Source organism: Trachypithecus francoisi, unplaced genomic scaffold (genome assembly GCF_009764315.1).
Source record: "Trachypithecus francoisi isolate TF-2019V2 unplaced genomic scaffold, Tfra_2.0 Lachesis_group20, whole genome shotgun sequence".
NCBI lineage: Eukaryota > Metazoa > Chordata > Mammalia > Primates > Cercopithecidae > Trachypithecus > Trachypithecus francoisi.
Window position 1 is genome coordinate 14,885,493 of NW_022681466.1, and position 13,124 is coordinate 14,898,616.

Here is a 13,124-nt window from a genome sequence, read left to right on the forward strand (position 1 = left end):
TAGTTGGGTAGATTGGTGAATGGGTGGATAGGTAGGTGGATGGGTGCCTGGGTAGGCAGATGGGTAAATGGTTAGGTGGATGAGTGGATGGGCTGGTGGGTAGGTGGATGGGTAGGTAGATGGGTAGATGGGTAGGTGAATGGGTAGATGGGTAGACGGTGGGTATATGGCTGGGTGGATGGGTGAATACGTAGGTGGATGGGTAGATGGGCTGGCCAGCGAGCTGGCTATACCTTGGAGCAGTCATCCTTGCCTTTGCCAACCCTATGAGGCCCAGATGACTGCACCCCCCTGCAGGCCCTGCATGGGCATATTTATTTCATGTTTGAAAAGCACTTTTTCTGTGGCTCCCCCCATTATTAAGAGAATACATGGTTATTGTTTAACATTTTAAAATTACAGAAAAGCCCAAAGACCAATCAAAATTCTGTGCCGTAACCCAGAGGTCACCATTATTAACATTTTGGGGTATACCCTTTTCTGTGCATTTATTGACATATGCATCTATTTTTTATAAAGTTGGGATCAGACAGGACTCATACTGCTTTATAAGAAGCTTGGTTCACTTAATATTATACCTTGGGTATAATACTAATTTTTTATGTTCACCAAATGCTTTTGAATAAGATGTACCCTAAAGTCTTTCAGAATTTTCCTTTTCTCCAGCTGAACTTAGCCACTTTCCTAGCTATATTACCATGAGCAAATTAGCTTCAGCTTCCTCATCGGTAAAAGGAGGATTAACAACAGCGTCTGTGGTGGGGCTGTTGGGAGGGCAGGTGTGGCAGTGTGTGCCTGTCAGTTAGAACAGTGTCCTTTCTCTCCCTGGGGCCTATCACACCTCCTGCCTATTCACCCACCCATCTCCCTAATTCACTTGGTCAGTGTCTGCCTCAAGGGGTGCAAATTTGGTTTTCTTCCAAGGCACAGATTTCTTTTAAGACAGACACAGAAACACAAGGAAGAAGCTGTTTGCTCCTCTGGAGAGTCAGGGCCTGCCAGCTATGTAGTCCTGATGTGTGGCTGTGTCCTCATCATAGTGCAGGGAAGGTGACTCTTTCAGTCAGTTCTACCTCAGCCTCCACCTCCCTGGAATGGGGAAACCCCACAGAAGTTGGCTTCATTTTGATTTTTTTGTTGTTTGCCTTGTCCCCACCCCTGCTCTCAGTGTTAAATATTTAACCATATAGAGGAAATTAAACCTCAAAATCACCAAAAAATGCAAACAACCCTTTGATCATAAAACATGTTCAGTATTTACAGGACCCTGATACTTCCATTGAGCCATCTCCTTATTCACTGCCCTCATCCTTGTGCCACTTCCTTTTCTAACTAGAAAAGTACAGTCCTTCTCTAGGCATATCTGAGATCAGGAAATCCTCAGCTTGCTCTCCCTCTCAAAAATTGCTGGCCTAGGAAAGACAGGGAAATTCAAGATAGAAAGTGGCCGTCCCACGGGTTTGGGGCCTTATTGTTCACCATTGCTGTTCTGGCTGACCCACTTGTGCTGAGGCCTGGCTGGCACTGACAGGATGTCAGCCCAGGGGTGAGGCTTCTCTCTGTCTGTCTCTTCCATTCCCACAGGATAGGAACAGTCGCTGGGGAGCACAAAGCCCCTGCCCATCCGCAGTGCTTGGCAGTGTTCCGCACACATTCCTGTGTGTTATTTCATCAGAGCCTCACCCAAGGCCTGGGGCCAAGTAATGGGAAGAACTGAGTTAGGGTTAGAGAAGTCACCCAAGTCACCAGGAGTTTGCCATTGGGCTCTCCCTGGGTTGGGGGGCTGGTACCTCAGGGCCCCAGGCTATGGGAAAATAAGAGGTTGTCCATTGCTGGGGGAGGTGAGAGATGCTGGTGGAGCTGGGAGACAAGACGTCAGAGGTCCCCTCAGCCCCCAGATACAGGGGTAGGTCTCCTGAAGGCCAGTTTCGTCCCCCAGCCCTCAAGGGGACAACAGGGCCACACCAGGCACTCACACAGCAACTGATAGCAGCTCACATTTACTGGGGATGTGCCACCTGCCAGGCCCTGTGCCAGGAGCTCTCCTGGAATACCTCTTAATCTGAATTCAAAATAATCCCATGAGAAAGAAGCCTTAGTCCTGGGCTGACATCCTGCCGAGTGCCGGGCCTCAGCACTAAAGCAGCAGCAGCGAACGAAAAGGCCCCAAACCAGTGAGACTTAGTTGCTCTCATTTTCCCCATTTTACAGATGAAAAAATTGAGTCATAGAGCGGGATAAGCTTCACCAGGTCATATAGGTATAAAGTGGTGGAGGCAGGATTCAATTCTGTTCTGACTCCGAAGCCAGACTTTTTTTTTTGCCTACACAATTTATTAGAATCTGAAAACGTTGCTGGATAAGACAGTCAAATAAATCAATTTCATTTCTATACATCAACAAACAAATTACTATTTTATAAGATAATCATTTATAATAGTATCAAAAACAAAACCACCAGAAATAAAATATGTAATGAAAAAACTAGTTAAGATGTTAAAGATCTGAGCTGGGCCAGACTTGTAACCACTATGCACTTTTTGGCTGTGGAGAATGGCTCCTCCGTCCTTATAATGCAGCGAGGCCACTGCAGGGGAGGGCCTTCTGGTTAGTGCAGCAGCCTGGTGTTCAGAGATGACACCTCAGCTCAGACCTGACAGGTTCTGCCGGCAGGTTGTATAAGCCACGTTAGCTCCTCTAAGCCTCTGTTTCCTCATCTAGAAAACGGGGACAGGGACACCCTCCCTAACAGGTTGTTCTGAGGATGAAGGGATAATGTGGTCAAGTTTCTGGCCCAGTGTTTTGCAAATAGTAGGTGCTCGATTATTGGCGTTGGTATTAGGATCAGGGCCAAGGGTAGAACCTTCAACACCCTGTCAGCCGGGAGAGACTGAGACGGATCACTCAGCTGCACACGGAGCCCTGGTGTTGCTGCTGGTGTGAGCCGAGGGAGCTCAGGGAAGCCTGTTGGTGAGCTGTGTCTGATCTGTAGCTTCCTGTGGCTGGAGCCTGACTCAGCCCGTCACCTGGTTCCTGAGTCAGGGCACAGAGGGGAGTGCCTGTTTCCTTTAGTGGGGGGAAGTAGGGGCCAGGAGGACAGGAAAGAGTGGGAAGGATCTGTGAGGCCCAGAGGGAGGGGGTGTTACCAGAGCAGTCCCTCCCTCATCTCAGCATGGTTGGAGAGGGGGCAGTGCCCCTTGCCATTAAAGGGAGAGCGGGTTTGGGAGTCAGATAAACTGGGTTCAGAGCTTGACTGTACCATTTACAAGCTGGGTGACCCTAGCCAAATCTCCTGATCTCCTTGAGCCTCCGTTTCCCATCTGTAAAATGAAGATAGCCTCTCAGGTAAGTGAGCAGGTCATGTGGTACCTGGCCGGGCAGTGCTCACTGAACAGCCATTCCTTCCCATCCCCAATGCCTGGTGGTACCCCCAGATCTGCAGACAGGCCCTGAAGTTTCTGACACAGATCCAGGCCCAGCCCCTCATCAACCTGCAGATGGTGAACGCGTCTCTGTACGAGCATGTGGAGCGGATGCACCTCATTGGCAGGAGCCGGGAGCAGCTGAAGCTCCTGGGGGATTACCTGGGCCTGTGCCGGAGCGGCGCCCTGAAGGAGCTCAGCAAGAGGTAAGCAACCTCTACGTGCATGTGTGTGTGTGCACATAAACACACATACATATATGTACATGTACACACACGCGTGCACACATGTATACACAAATGCATAGATATGCACACACATGCAGGCACTCATGCACACGCACACACACACAGGGGCAGGGCCCAGGGCAAGGCGTCCACCTGGAGGAAACCTGGGCAGAGAGCTTCCCATTGGGCCTGGGAAATAATCACATCTTTTGGGGGTGATTTTGGGGTTTTGTTCATGTAACCATTTGTTTACTCAAAAACATGGACTGAGAACATGCTAAGCACTGCACACCTGGCGAGGCATGTGGGCTCCAACACTGAGCAGGGCAGAGCCAGGGCCGACCCACCGGAAGCCTCTGGCCTGGCAGGGAAGACTGGTGGGAAAGTCAGCAACTGCATCTGGGGGTGAGGGTGAGAGGGAGATAGGTGGGGAAGTCAGCAACTGCATCCCGGGGTGAGGGTGAGAGGGAGATAGGTGGGGAAGTCAGCAACTGCATCCCGGGGTGAGGGTGAGAGGGAGATAGGTGGGGAAGTCAGCAACTGCATCCGGGGGTGAGGGTGAGAGGGAGATAGGTGGGGAAGTCAGCAACTGCATCCGGGGGTGAGGGTGAGAGGGAGATAGGTGGGGAGTCAGCAACTGCATCCGGGGGTGAGGGTGAGAGGGAGATAGGTGGGGAAGTCAGCAACTGCATCCGGGGGTGAGGGTGAGAGGGAGATAGGTGGGGAAGTCAGCAACTGCATCTGGGGGTGAGGGTGAGAGGCAGGATGTCCTGGAACCACAGAGGCTTGACATCCAGCCCAGATGAGAGGAGGACAAAGCAGAAAAGACTTCCTGGAGGAAGTGACTTCTAAGGTGAGACCTGAAAAATTAGGAAGAATTAGAAAGGAGAAGCAAAGGGGGAAACAGCGTTGCAGACAGAAGGAATAGCACGCACAGGCCATGAACAAAGGCACCGTCGGTGGAAAGCCCAGAGAGAACTTTGGCTATGGTGAGGAGGGAAGTGGGGAGTGTGGCGAGAGGCAGGCGAGGGCCAGATGTCCCCACCTCTTCCCCGTCCCAGCCAGTCATCTGGCCCATGCCAGCTTCCCTCCTGAAATTCTCCAAAGAAGACGTGATTGGGGCAGGGCCCTCAGGATGCCCTTCAGGAAGCTTCTCTCACCAAGGGCCTGGGGCCTTTGGTGCTCAGGAATGGGATGTGATGCTGGGCTTCAACAGGGACTCAGGTCTCTCCATTCCTGTCATAAATGCTTCCTAGTCCTCAGGTCACAGCCCAGGCCATAGTCTTCCCAGGGCTATGCTCTCCCAGCACCCTCAGGAGGGCAGACCTTATGTGGAGAAGCCTGCCGGTGCCTACTGCCCAGCATGGGCTTTGAGTCCACCTCTTCTGGGTTTCTGGGGGCAGGGACCACTCACAAGCCCCTCCAGGTTCCTCCGTCTGGCCTTCCCTCACCACAGGGCTGGCCTAGAGAGCGCCTCTCTGAAGACTGCCTCTTCCATCCTGGCTGCAGTGCTTCCAGAGCCGGGCCTCCTCAAGGCCAGGGTGTGCCCCGAGCAGGGGCTCTCAAGGGGTGCTACGGGGGCTCTCCCCTAGGCAAAGAGGAGAATCTGGCCCCACAGCTGCCAGCTGAGCCTTGGTCTCCTCTGCAGGGCCTGAAAGAACAGAAAGCCCTCTGGGGACCTACCATGTGGGACCCTAGACCCTAGAAGGCTTCACCCCTGAAGGCTCTGGCCATCCCAAGCATCCAAAGGTGACTGGGTCTCCACCTCTTGGCAAGCGCTGACTCACTCCCTACCTCTGAGAGTCCAGAGAGACTGTCCTCCTGCCCACCTAACCAGGTGGTGAAATCTCTGGGATCGGGTGGGGCCTCATCACCCTCCTTGGTCAAGGAGCCAAGTACTTGCACAGGCCTGCAGACCTGTGTAGACCAGGTGCCTGTGGGGTGGGTTGTGGGCCCCAGCCCCATACACCCGTCCCCACCCTGCTGAGAGTTTGTTCATTGGCTTTACTGACCTGTCTCTGCGGGCACCAGGGGCAGCCCTGTCTCTCTCCCTAGCCCTCCTGCTTTGTCCCTGGGCAGCAGCGCTGTACTCCTGCTATGTGTCCAGCCTGCTTCCCATGCCTGTGGAAGTCCCATGGAAACAGCATAGGGCAGGGGAAACCATATGGGAGCCCCTCACCCACTGTGCTTCAGGAAAGTTGCTTCACTTCTCTGGGTCCAGCTTTCCCATCTATAAAATGGGCCAGTGATTCCTCCATTCCTGTGGCCTCCTAAACAGTGGTGAGAGCTGCATGAGGGACCCAGAGTCTGGGCCACAGATGGCCCTGGGTTAGCATTGTGTGTGCCCTGAGGGCACCTTATCCAGCCTTGGCAGGGGCCAAAGGAGCTTCCAGAGGAGATGGCATCTGAGCTGAGGGCACACAGAGTTCTTTTCCTTTTTTCTTCTAACATGTTTTTCTTCTTTACAAAGATCAGTGTTTCAAGTGAGGGGCATTTATGAAAGGGAATAAAGCAGACCATTCAGTCAGCCCTTCTCAGAGCCCACCACCACCTGCTTCTGCACCTCATTCCATCCACACACACATGTTGCCACAACACCAGTAGCATTGTGTGTCTGTTGAACTGGGGTTTAGAAAAATGAGGAAAGAGTAGAAAGGGCAGGGGAGAACCTGGCTTTCCTGGCTAAGGGACCGGTAGCAAGAGGCTGGCCGGAGCACAGCTCACTGACGCCCTTGAGGGGCTCTGGGCAGCTGGGCTTCGGGTACAGGGGCCAGAACTCAAAGGGCCCTCAAGGCCTTGGGATTTGATCTGCTACTTGTGGGGAACCATTGAAGGGTTTTGAGCACGGGGCTATCACTTCTGATCAACGGCTTAGAAAAGACCACTCTGAAAAGACCAGGCACGGTGGCTCACGCCTGTAATCCCAGCACTTTGGGAGGCCAAGGCGGGTGGATCACCTGAGGTCAGGAGTTTGAGGCCAGCCTGGCCAACATAGCGAAACCTCGTCTCTACTAAAAATACAAAATTAGCCGGGCGTGGTGGCAGGCACCTGTAATCCCAGCTACTAGGGAGGGTGAGGCAGGAGAATCACTTGAACCCAGGAGGCAGAGTTTGCAGTGAGCCAAAATCATGCCACTGCTCTCCAGGCTGGGAGACAGAGCAAGACTCCATCTCAAAAACAAAACAAACACACAAAAAGACCATTCTGGCCCCAGCAGAGTGCAGTTGGTGAAGGGGAGAGCCCTGGGTGGCAGCTGGTGTTAATAATTAACACCAGGGAGCTGGGCCTGGACCAAGTCAGCCAGAGGGAAGGTTGAGAGGAGGAGAGAGCTGAGGCATGGGCAGGTTTTGGATGTGGGACGGGAAGTCAGGGAGGAGCTGTCCTGCACTAGTGGCAGCTACCTGGCCGGATTCTCTCCGGCAGACCTAGGACCTGACTCCAAGAGCCAGAGAAGCCCCTGAGAGTGTCCTCTCCAGCCCTTGGGAGGAAGCCATCACAGAAATGCCCCACACCCTGTCCACCCACCATACCTCGGTGCCCCTCCCAACAGCCAGGGAGCGGTGGTTAGAGGAGGAGCCAGGGCTCAGGAGGCAGGTGGCACCCAGGCCCCCACCCATGTCCCCCTGATCTTCCAGCCCTTGCCTGGCCCTCTCCTTCCCCATCACTTCATCGGTTCCAGGAGCTAAGATTTGACCTCTCCTCATTTTCCTCTCTCCTAGAGAGCCCTCCAGATTCCTGTGGTCTCTTTCCCAGCCTCATGCCAGAGGACAAAGAGTTCTCCTCATTGTGTGGGTGGAGAAACTGAGGCCCCAAGTAGGCCTGGCTGTGCCCCAGTGCACGAGAGTGTCTTTCCTGGAGGCCAGGAGAGGAAGTGGCGTCTCACCCCTGGGCCAGCACCCTCTCCCCTCTGGCCTTGATTGAGCACTGCGGAGAAGCCAGTTGCAAGTCCTTGCTGAGAGGGTGACAGGCCCAGGGCACAGGGGCTCCCAGAGCTTCCACGACTATGGTCAGAGGATGGATGGCAAAGCTAATTCTCCATCCAGATCAGCCCACACTCCTGCCAGCTCAGGGCCAACCTGTGTCCCCCCGCCTGCTGTGTCCCATGTTTTCTTGGTGACAAATGGCAGCTTCCCTTCCTAGAGTGCAGGAATTTTACTGGGGACACCAGCATGGTAAACTGAGGGGCCAGTTGGCATCTTGGCCTATATGGCTGCTTGGTGGGACTCACCGTCTCTACCCCGGATTGGGGTCCCCTGGACCACAGCTGAGGCCACCAGCTGGGACAAGGCCAAGCCCCCATTCCAGATGCTCCACAGCTTGCACCCAGGAGGCCCAGACCCAGGGCTGGCACCATCCTGTCCCCAGATGTCTGGGGCATCTTGGGGCAGGTTCCCAAGCATCCTCTGACTTGGAGTAACCTCCCACCACCAGTACCCACACAAACACACACAGCCAGGCCAGGCAGGTTTTGCACCAGGGGACCTTCTGCAGGTGTTTCCTCTCCATCAGGATGGGGCCCGCTGGATCCCTCCCATTGGTGTGGTGGAAACTAGAGCTGCATTGGCGGCTGAGCCCTTGTTCTCTGCTGTCCCCGCCACCTCTGAAATGGGATCTGCTATACTTAGGACACGTCTCAGTTGCTCTCGTGTAGCACTGAAACCAGACACTTTAATGTCTGTCCCTCAGCCAAACCAGGGGCCAAACAGGAGGGCAGAGGCCATATCCTGTGCATTACTGTCCCCAGCACTGTCCCTGGTATGTAATGGTGGCAATAATGACAACCTGCATCTCTAGGCATTTGTCAGGTAGACAGGGGTGCAGGCTCTGGAGCCAGGCCCTTATGTTCAAACTCCAGCTCTCCTGCCTACTAGCTGTGTGACCTCAGGCAAGTGCTTTAACCTATTTCCTCTTCTCAGTTGGGATTGTGATAGTACCAGCCTCACAGGATTATTGTGAGAATCAAATGAATGAATGCGTATGAAGCTCTTAGCCCAGTTCCGGGTCTAAGGTTCCAGGTGTCTGCACCCATCCTCCTCATGATTAATTATGTGTTTACTGTGAGCTCGGCACCAAGCCAAATGCTTTAAATAAGTTACTTAATCCAGACAACTCCATTTCCCAGAGAGGGAAACCCAAGGTTCAGAGAGGTTGAGTAACTTGCCCAAGGTCCCACCAGCTAGTTAGTTACCTTGAAGACCAGGCCCCAAGCCCAGGCAGGCCGAATTACGCTCCTAGCCCCTGCCCCGCCCAGGCGGCAGGTGTCTGTCTGGTGAGCAGCGCCAGGGGAATGAAAACAAACAACACAGGTTGGCCCGGGTCTTGGAAACTGCTCTAAAGAATCACTTGTGTTTTGTTTGAAGGCTCAACCACAGGAATTATCTCTTGGAGTCTCCGCATAGGTTCAGTGTTGCTGACCTCCAGCAGGTGAGAGTGTTCTGCGTCCCCCGCCCAGACCTCCAGAAAGACTTCGTTCCCGGAGAAGTCAGCAAGGAAGATGGGAGGGGGTGTCTGTAGTTTACTGAAGACAGCAGTCTGCAGCTTTTCTGCAGCTCTGGGTGGGTTGCCCTGCTGCCCTAGCTTCCTGGGCAGGGACGGATACCCCCAGCACCCTGGAATAAGCAAGCACTCCAGCAACCCCAGGATCACAGGAAGAGAGTTTGGAATATTCCTTTCCCCAGGGGGAGGGTTCAATGGAGTCGGGTCTCATCTATGAGTCCCATTAGCCCTGAGTGACCTCAGTGCCCACAGGCTGGACGCTGGCACTGCTCAGCCTGACTCAGGGAGGTTTTCTTTTCTTGCCCACGTGGAAACTAGGGGTAGAAGTTCTCCAGGCAGGGTGCCATGGCGCCTCAGTGCAGGTGCTTGGAAGGCCTGGGGCCTCAGTTTACCAGCCCCCCACAGATCGCAGACAGGGTGTATGAAGGATTCCTACTTGCCCTCCGCAGATTGCAGATGGGGTATATGAAGGATTCCTCAAGGCCCTGATCGAATTTGCCTCCCAGCATGTCTACCACTGCGACCTGTGCACCCAGCGCGGCTTCATCTGCCAGATCTGCCAGCACCACGACATCATCTTCCCCTTTGAGTTTGACACCACAGTCAGGTATGTGGCACACCCAGCCAGCCGTCTCCCAGCCCCACCCTTCCCCACACCCACAGCCTGGCCCAAGCACTCAGGGCAGCAGTCCTCGCTTTATGGGCAGGAGCATGTTGAACATCGGCTTTGTGCCGTGCCAAGGGACGGTGCAGTTGTTTGGGACAGCCCATGCCCTGGGCAGTCATGGCCAGCTCCGGTCCAGCTCAAGAGACAAGACAAGCTTTCCCAGGACTCCTCTGCCTCTGCAGAACCATCTGTCTTCCCAGAGGTGGCTGCCGGCTCTCTGAGTGGAGCCTGCTGAAGCCACAGTGTATGCATGGGTTGAAGAGGATTGTATGAGTTACTGCCCTGCACTGTTGGCATGAGACCAGGCACAAAGTGGGCACCTGCTGGGTGGTACCTGCCACTGCCACTGCATCTGTTGCTGAAATGATCACTCTTGTTCCCAGTTATTGCTCATTATCAGCAACCTCTCAATGGAAAAATTTGTCCAGACTTCCTGCAACCCATGTGGGAGTGGAAAACTGAACTGGGAACATTAGTTCTTTTTCTGTCGGTGTCCACTGGCCGGGATTCAGCCCTGAATGGGCCTGGGGCTGAGTTTTTAAAATTATACCATCTTGGCCGGGCGTGGTGGCTCATGCCTGTAATCCGAGCACTTTGGGAGGCCAAGGCAGGTGGATCCCTTGAGGTCAGGAGTTCGAGACCAGCCTGGCCAACATGGTGAAACCTCGTCTCCACTAAAAACACAAAAGTAAGCCAGGTGTGGTGGTGGACACCTGTAATCCCAGCTACTTGGGAGGCTGAGGCAGGGGAATCACTTGAATCTGGGAGGCAGAGGTTGCAGTGAGCCGATTTCATGCCACTGTACTCTAGCCTGGGCAACAGAGGGAGGCTCTGTCTTAAAAATAAGTAAATGTTTTTAAATACAATAAATCCTTAATGAATTTCAAGCAGGATTTATTAAAAACTGCAATAGTACAGAGAAAATCAGTGTGCATTGTGTGACATATCGGTAAGCACTGTTTCGAGAATCTCCTGTTCCGGAATGGAGAGGCACAGTGTGCGTGCATGGGTTACACAGTACGTCACAGCCGTATCGTGGGTTCTGGTCAAAAGTGCTGGCCAGCGTGGCCACAGGGCAATCTCCAGCCCAGCTGGCACCAGCAGGCGTGCTGCTCTCTCCCCAGGTGTGCCGAGTGCAAGACCGTCTTCCACCAGAGCCGCCAGGCTGTGGTGAAGAAGGGCTGCCCCCGCTGTGCCCGCCGGCGCAAGTACCAGGAACAGAATGTTTTCGCCTGATGCCCATCTGCTGACCCCGCTCTGAAGGCCGAGGGTGAGTGCAGCTCAGCCATCCCAGCTGGGTTTGCCATCAGCCCAGGATACTCACCGTATCACAGCGGTGTCCCCTTTTCAGGAAGACCCTCAATGTGACCAGAGCACCGGCCTCCCAGAGAAAGCCCAGGAAGTCCCTCTGATGTCCCCTGGCCCCCTCACCACCCCTCTGCTGCAGGAGGCGTGGCCACCACCAGATGCTCCCTGTCTCTGGGCAGACAGGGTCTTTTACTCACCAGGCCCTGGCTCACCAGCGTCCCGGCACCTCCGTTAGGGCTGCCCAAACACTGTGGAAAGGAGGCTTGGGAAGCATTTTCAATTCCACATTCCTGATTAAAATGTCTTGTTTTATAAGGTGGGTTTTTCCCATTCATATTTCAACAGAAAGTATGTTTTTATTCTTACCCTACGTGAGTCACCCATGAAATCCGGACATTCTCACCCCCAGCGGATGCACGGGAGTCATTCAGGCCTAGCCTAGAGGCAGTGGGTGGCTGGCGGGCAGGCCACTGCTGGGACAGGGCCCACCCGGTGCCTTTCCTTGCCTTCATTGCCAGTGCCAAACCCCCCTCAGCAGGGGAGGGCCAGTCCTGGTGACCCCACTTCGTCTGTCTCCTCTTTACTCCCCACTCTCGCCAGCTGAGCCCACCCCTTTCTCAGCGTCAGAGCCCCTAGCTCTTCTCTAGCCCGGGGCCTTGGCCCCATTAGGAGAAGGAGAAGCGACTGGAAAGCAGCACTGTCAGCACTTTGAGCCCTCCTCGGTTTAGGGAGGGTCACTGTCTTGCCCACCCCCGATCCTCACTCCTCTATAGACTGGGGCGCTGCTGCAGATGCTCCAGGCCCACCTTGGTGGGTGTCCGGGGTCACACTCTGCCTGACTGACCCCTGCCAGGGCACAGATAGGCAGGACCCCAGAGATGGCAGGCAGCCTGGCCCTGCACTATGGAGAAGTGACCCGGTCCTTCCCCCTAAGCTGTGCGGGGCTTGCAGGGGAGCTGCCCTGTGGATGCAGCCACGGCCTCACAAAGCCATGAATTCCCACAGCATCACTGAACTTGCCCAGCCAGGACACTGGAGACTGAAGAACTTCCCTGGAGCAGGACTGCCTTTGAAGGGGCCTTGGGGCTGGGGTGGGAGCCTGGAATTGTTTTCAAAGCGATGTTCAGACCCTCCAGGCTTTGGGGAAATGTGGGTTTGCTGGTCTCTCTGTCGCCATCCTCCACCTCTCCTGGACCCAGCAGGCTCTCAGTCCTAGCTGTCTTACCTGCGCTCAGCTTGGAGTCTGAGGCCTCAGGTGGAGATCCCCCTGTCACTGTCAGAGATGAGTCCACCCTCACCCCTCCCTGGGGGCGATCGGCTGCTGAGCCACCCACCCAGCCTTGGAGCTGGATGCCTGTGCAGCAGAACAGAAGCGGCAGTGGCAGGCAAGTGGAGGCTGTGCACAGCTTTTTCGGGTCATGGCACACACCCGTGCCCAGATGCCAATGCCTCCTAAGCCGGGAGCTGGGTTATGCACCTGCCATGGCCCACATTAACTCTCCATCACAAGCCTGGCCTCGTCAGAGCCCTCATTGCCCCATCCCTGAGTGGGCAGGAGACTGGCCTGGGGAGGGCTTGGGTCTGTGAGGATTCTTCCCGAAGGTGCCCTCGGAAACAGACTAATTCTCAGGGAAATCAGATTGCGGTAAAATGACATGGAAATAAACAACATTCAGATCTGAGATTTCCTGTCCTTGAAGTCCCCTTTCAGATTACAAGTTGGCATCCTCTGCCCATCTAGCTGCCGCAGCTTCCCCCAAGGACAGCAGATGATAGGCCCAGAGAAGATAAGAGAAACTGGGGAAGGGAGGCCCAGTGGAGGGCCACGGCACGTGACCTGGTTCTGCCCTGCCAATGGGTTCAGCCCTTCTCCATCCTCAGCAAAGTGCCTCTGAGGGCACTTGTTTCCCCTTCTCCCCAACTTTTTTTCTTTTTTTTTTTTTTCTACACACTGCTTTAAATGTGTCCCAGTGATTCTGGTATGTCCCAACTTTTTTGTTTGT

The 13,124-nt window shown here is 54.4% G+C and overlaps 1 protein-coding gene across 3 annotated transcripts; it reads left to right on the forward strand.

Moving 5' to 3' along the window:
• Nucleotides 1-79: 79 nt before the first annotated feature.
• LOC117066850 (putative pleckstrin homology domain-containing family M member 1P) lies at nt 80-12,803 on the forward strand. 3 transcript variants are annotated; one of them, XM_033182651.1, is made up of 5 exons: nt 125-3,628; nt 9,011-9,074; nt 9,596-9,753; nt 10,938-11,083; nt 11,165-12,803. In XM_033182651.1, exons 1-4 carry the CDS (start codon nt 3,498-3,500, stop codon nt 11,047-11,049), a joined length of 465 nt encoding a protein of 154 aa, XP_033038542.1. In that variant the 5' UTR covers nt 125-3,497; the 3' UTR covers nt 11,050-11,083; nt 11,165-12,803. The 3 variants fall into 3 exon arrangements, with proteins under 3 accessions (XP_033038541.1, XP_033038542.1, XP_033038543.1); XM_033182652.1 differs by having other exon boundaries at nt 12,056-12,803; XM_033182650.1 differs by lacking the exons at nt 10,938-11,083; nt 11,165-12,803 and having other exon boundaries at nt 80-3,628; nt 9,596-10,466.
• The last annotated feature ends 321 nt before the right edge of the window (nt 12,804-13,124 follow it).

What these genes read in the sequence shown, in the direction of transcription:
- LOC117066850 (XM_033182650.1), top strand. Translation starts at nt 3,498, where the DNA reads ATGGTGAACGCGTCTCTGTACGAGCATGTGGAGCGGATGCACCTCATT. An exon ending in CTGAAGGAGCTCAGCAAGAG is followed by an intron (nt 3,629 to 9,010) that starts GTAAGCAACCTC and finishes TTTTGTTTGAAG; the next exon opens with GCTCAACCACAGGAATTATC. An exon ending in GTGTTGCTGACCTCCAGCAG is followed by an intron (nt 9,075 to 9,595) that starts GTGAGAGTGTTC and finishes TGCCCTCCGCAG; the next exon opens with ATTGCAGATGGGGTATATGA.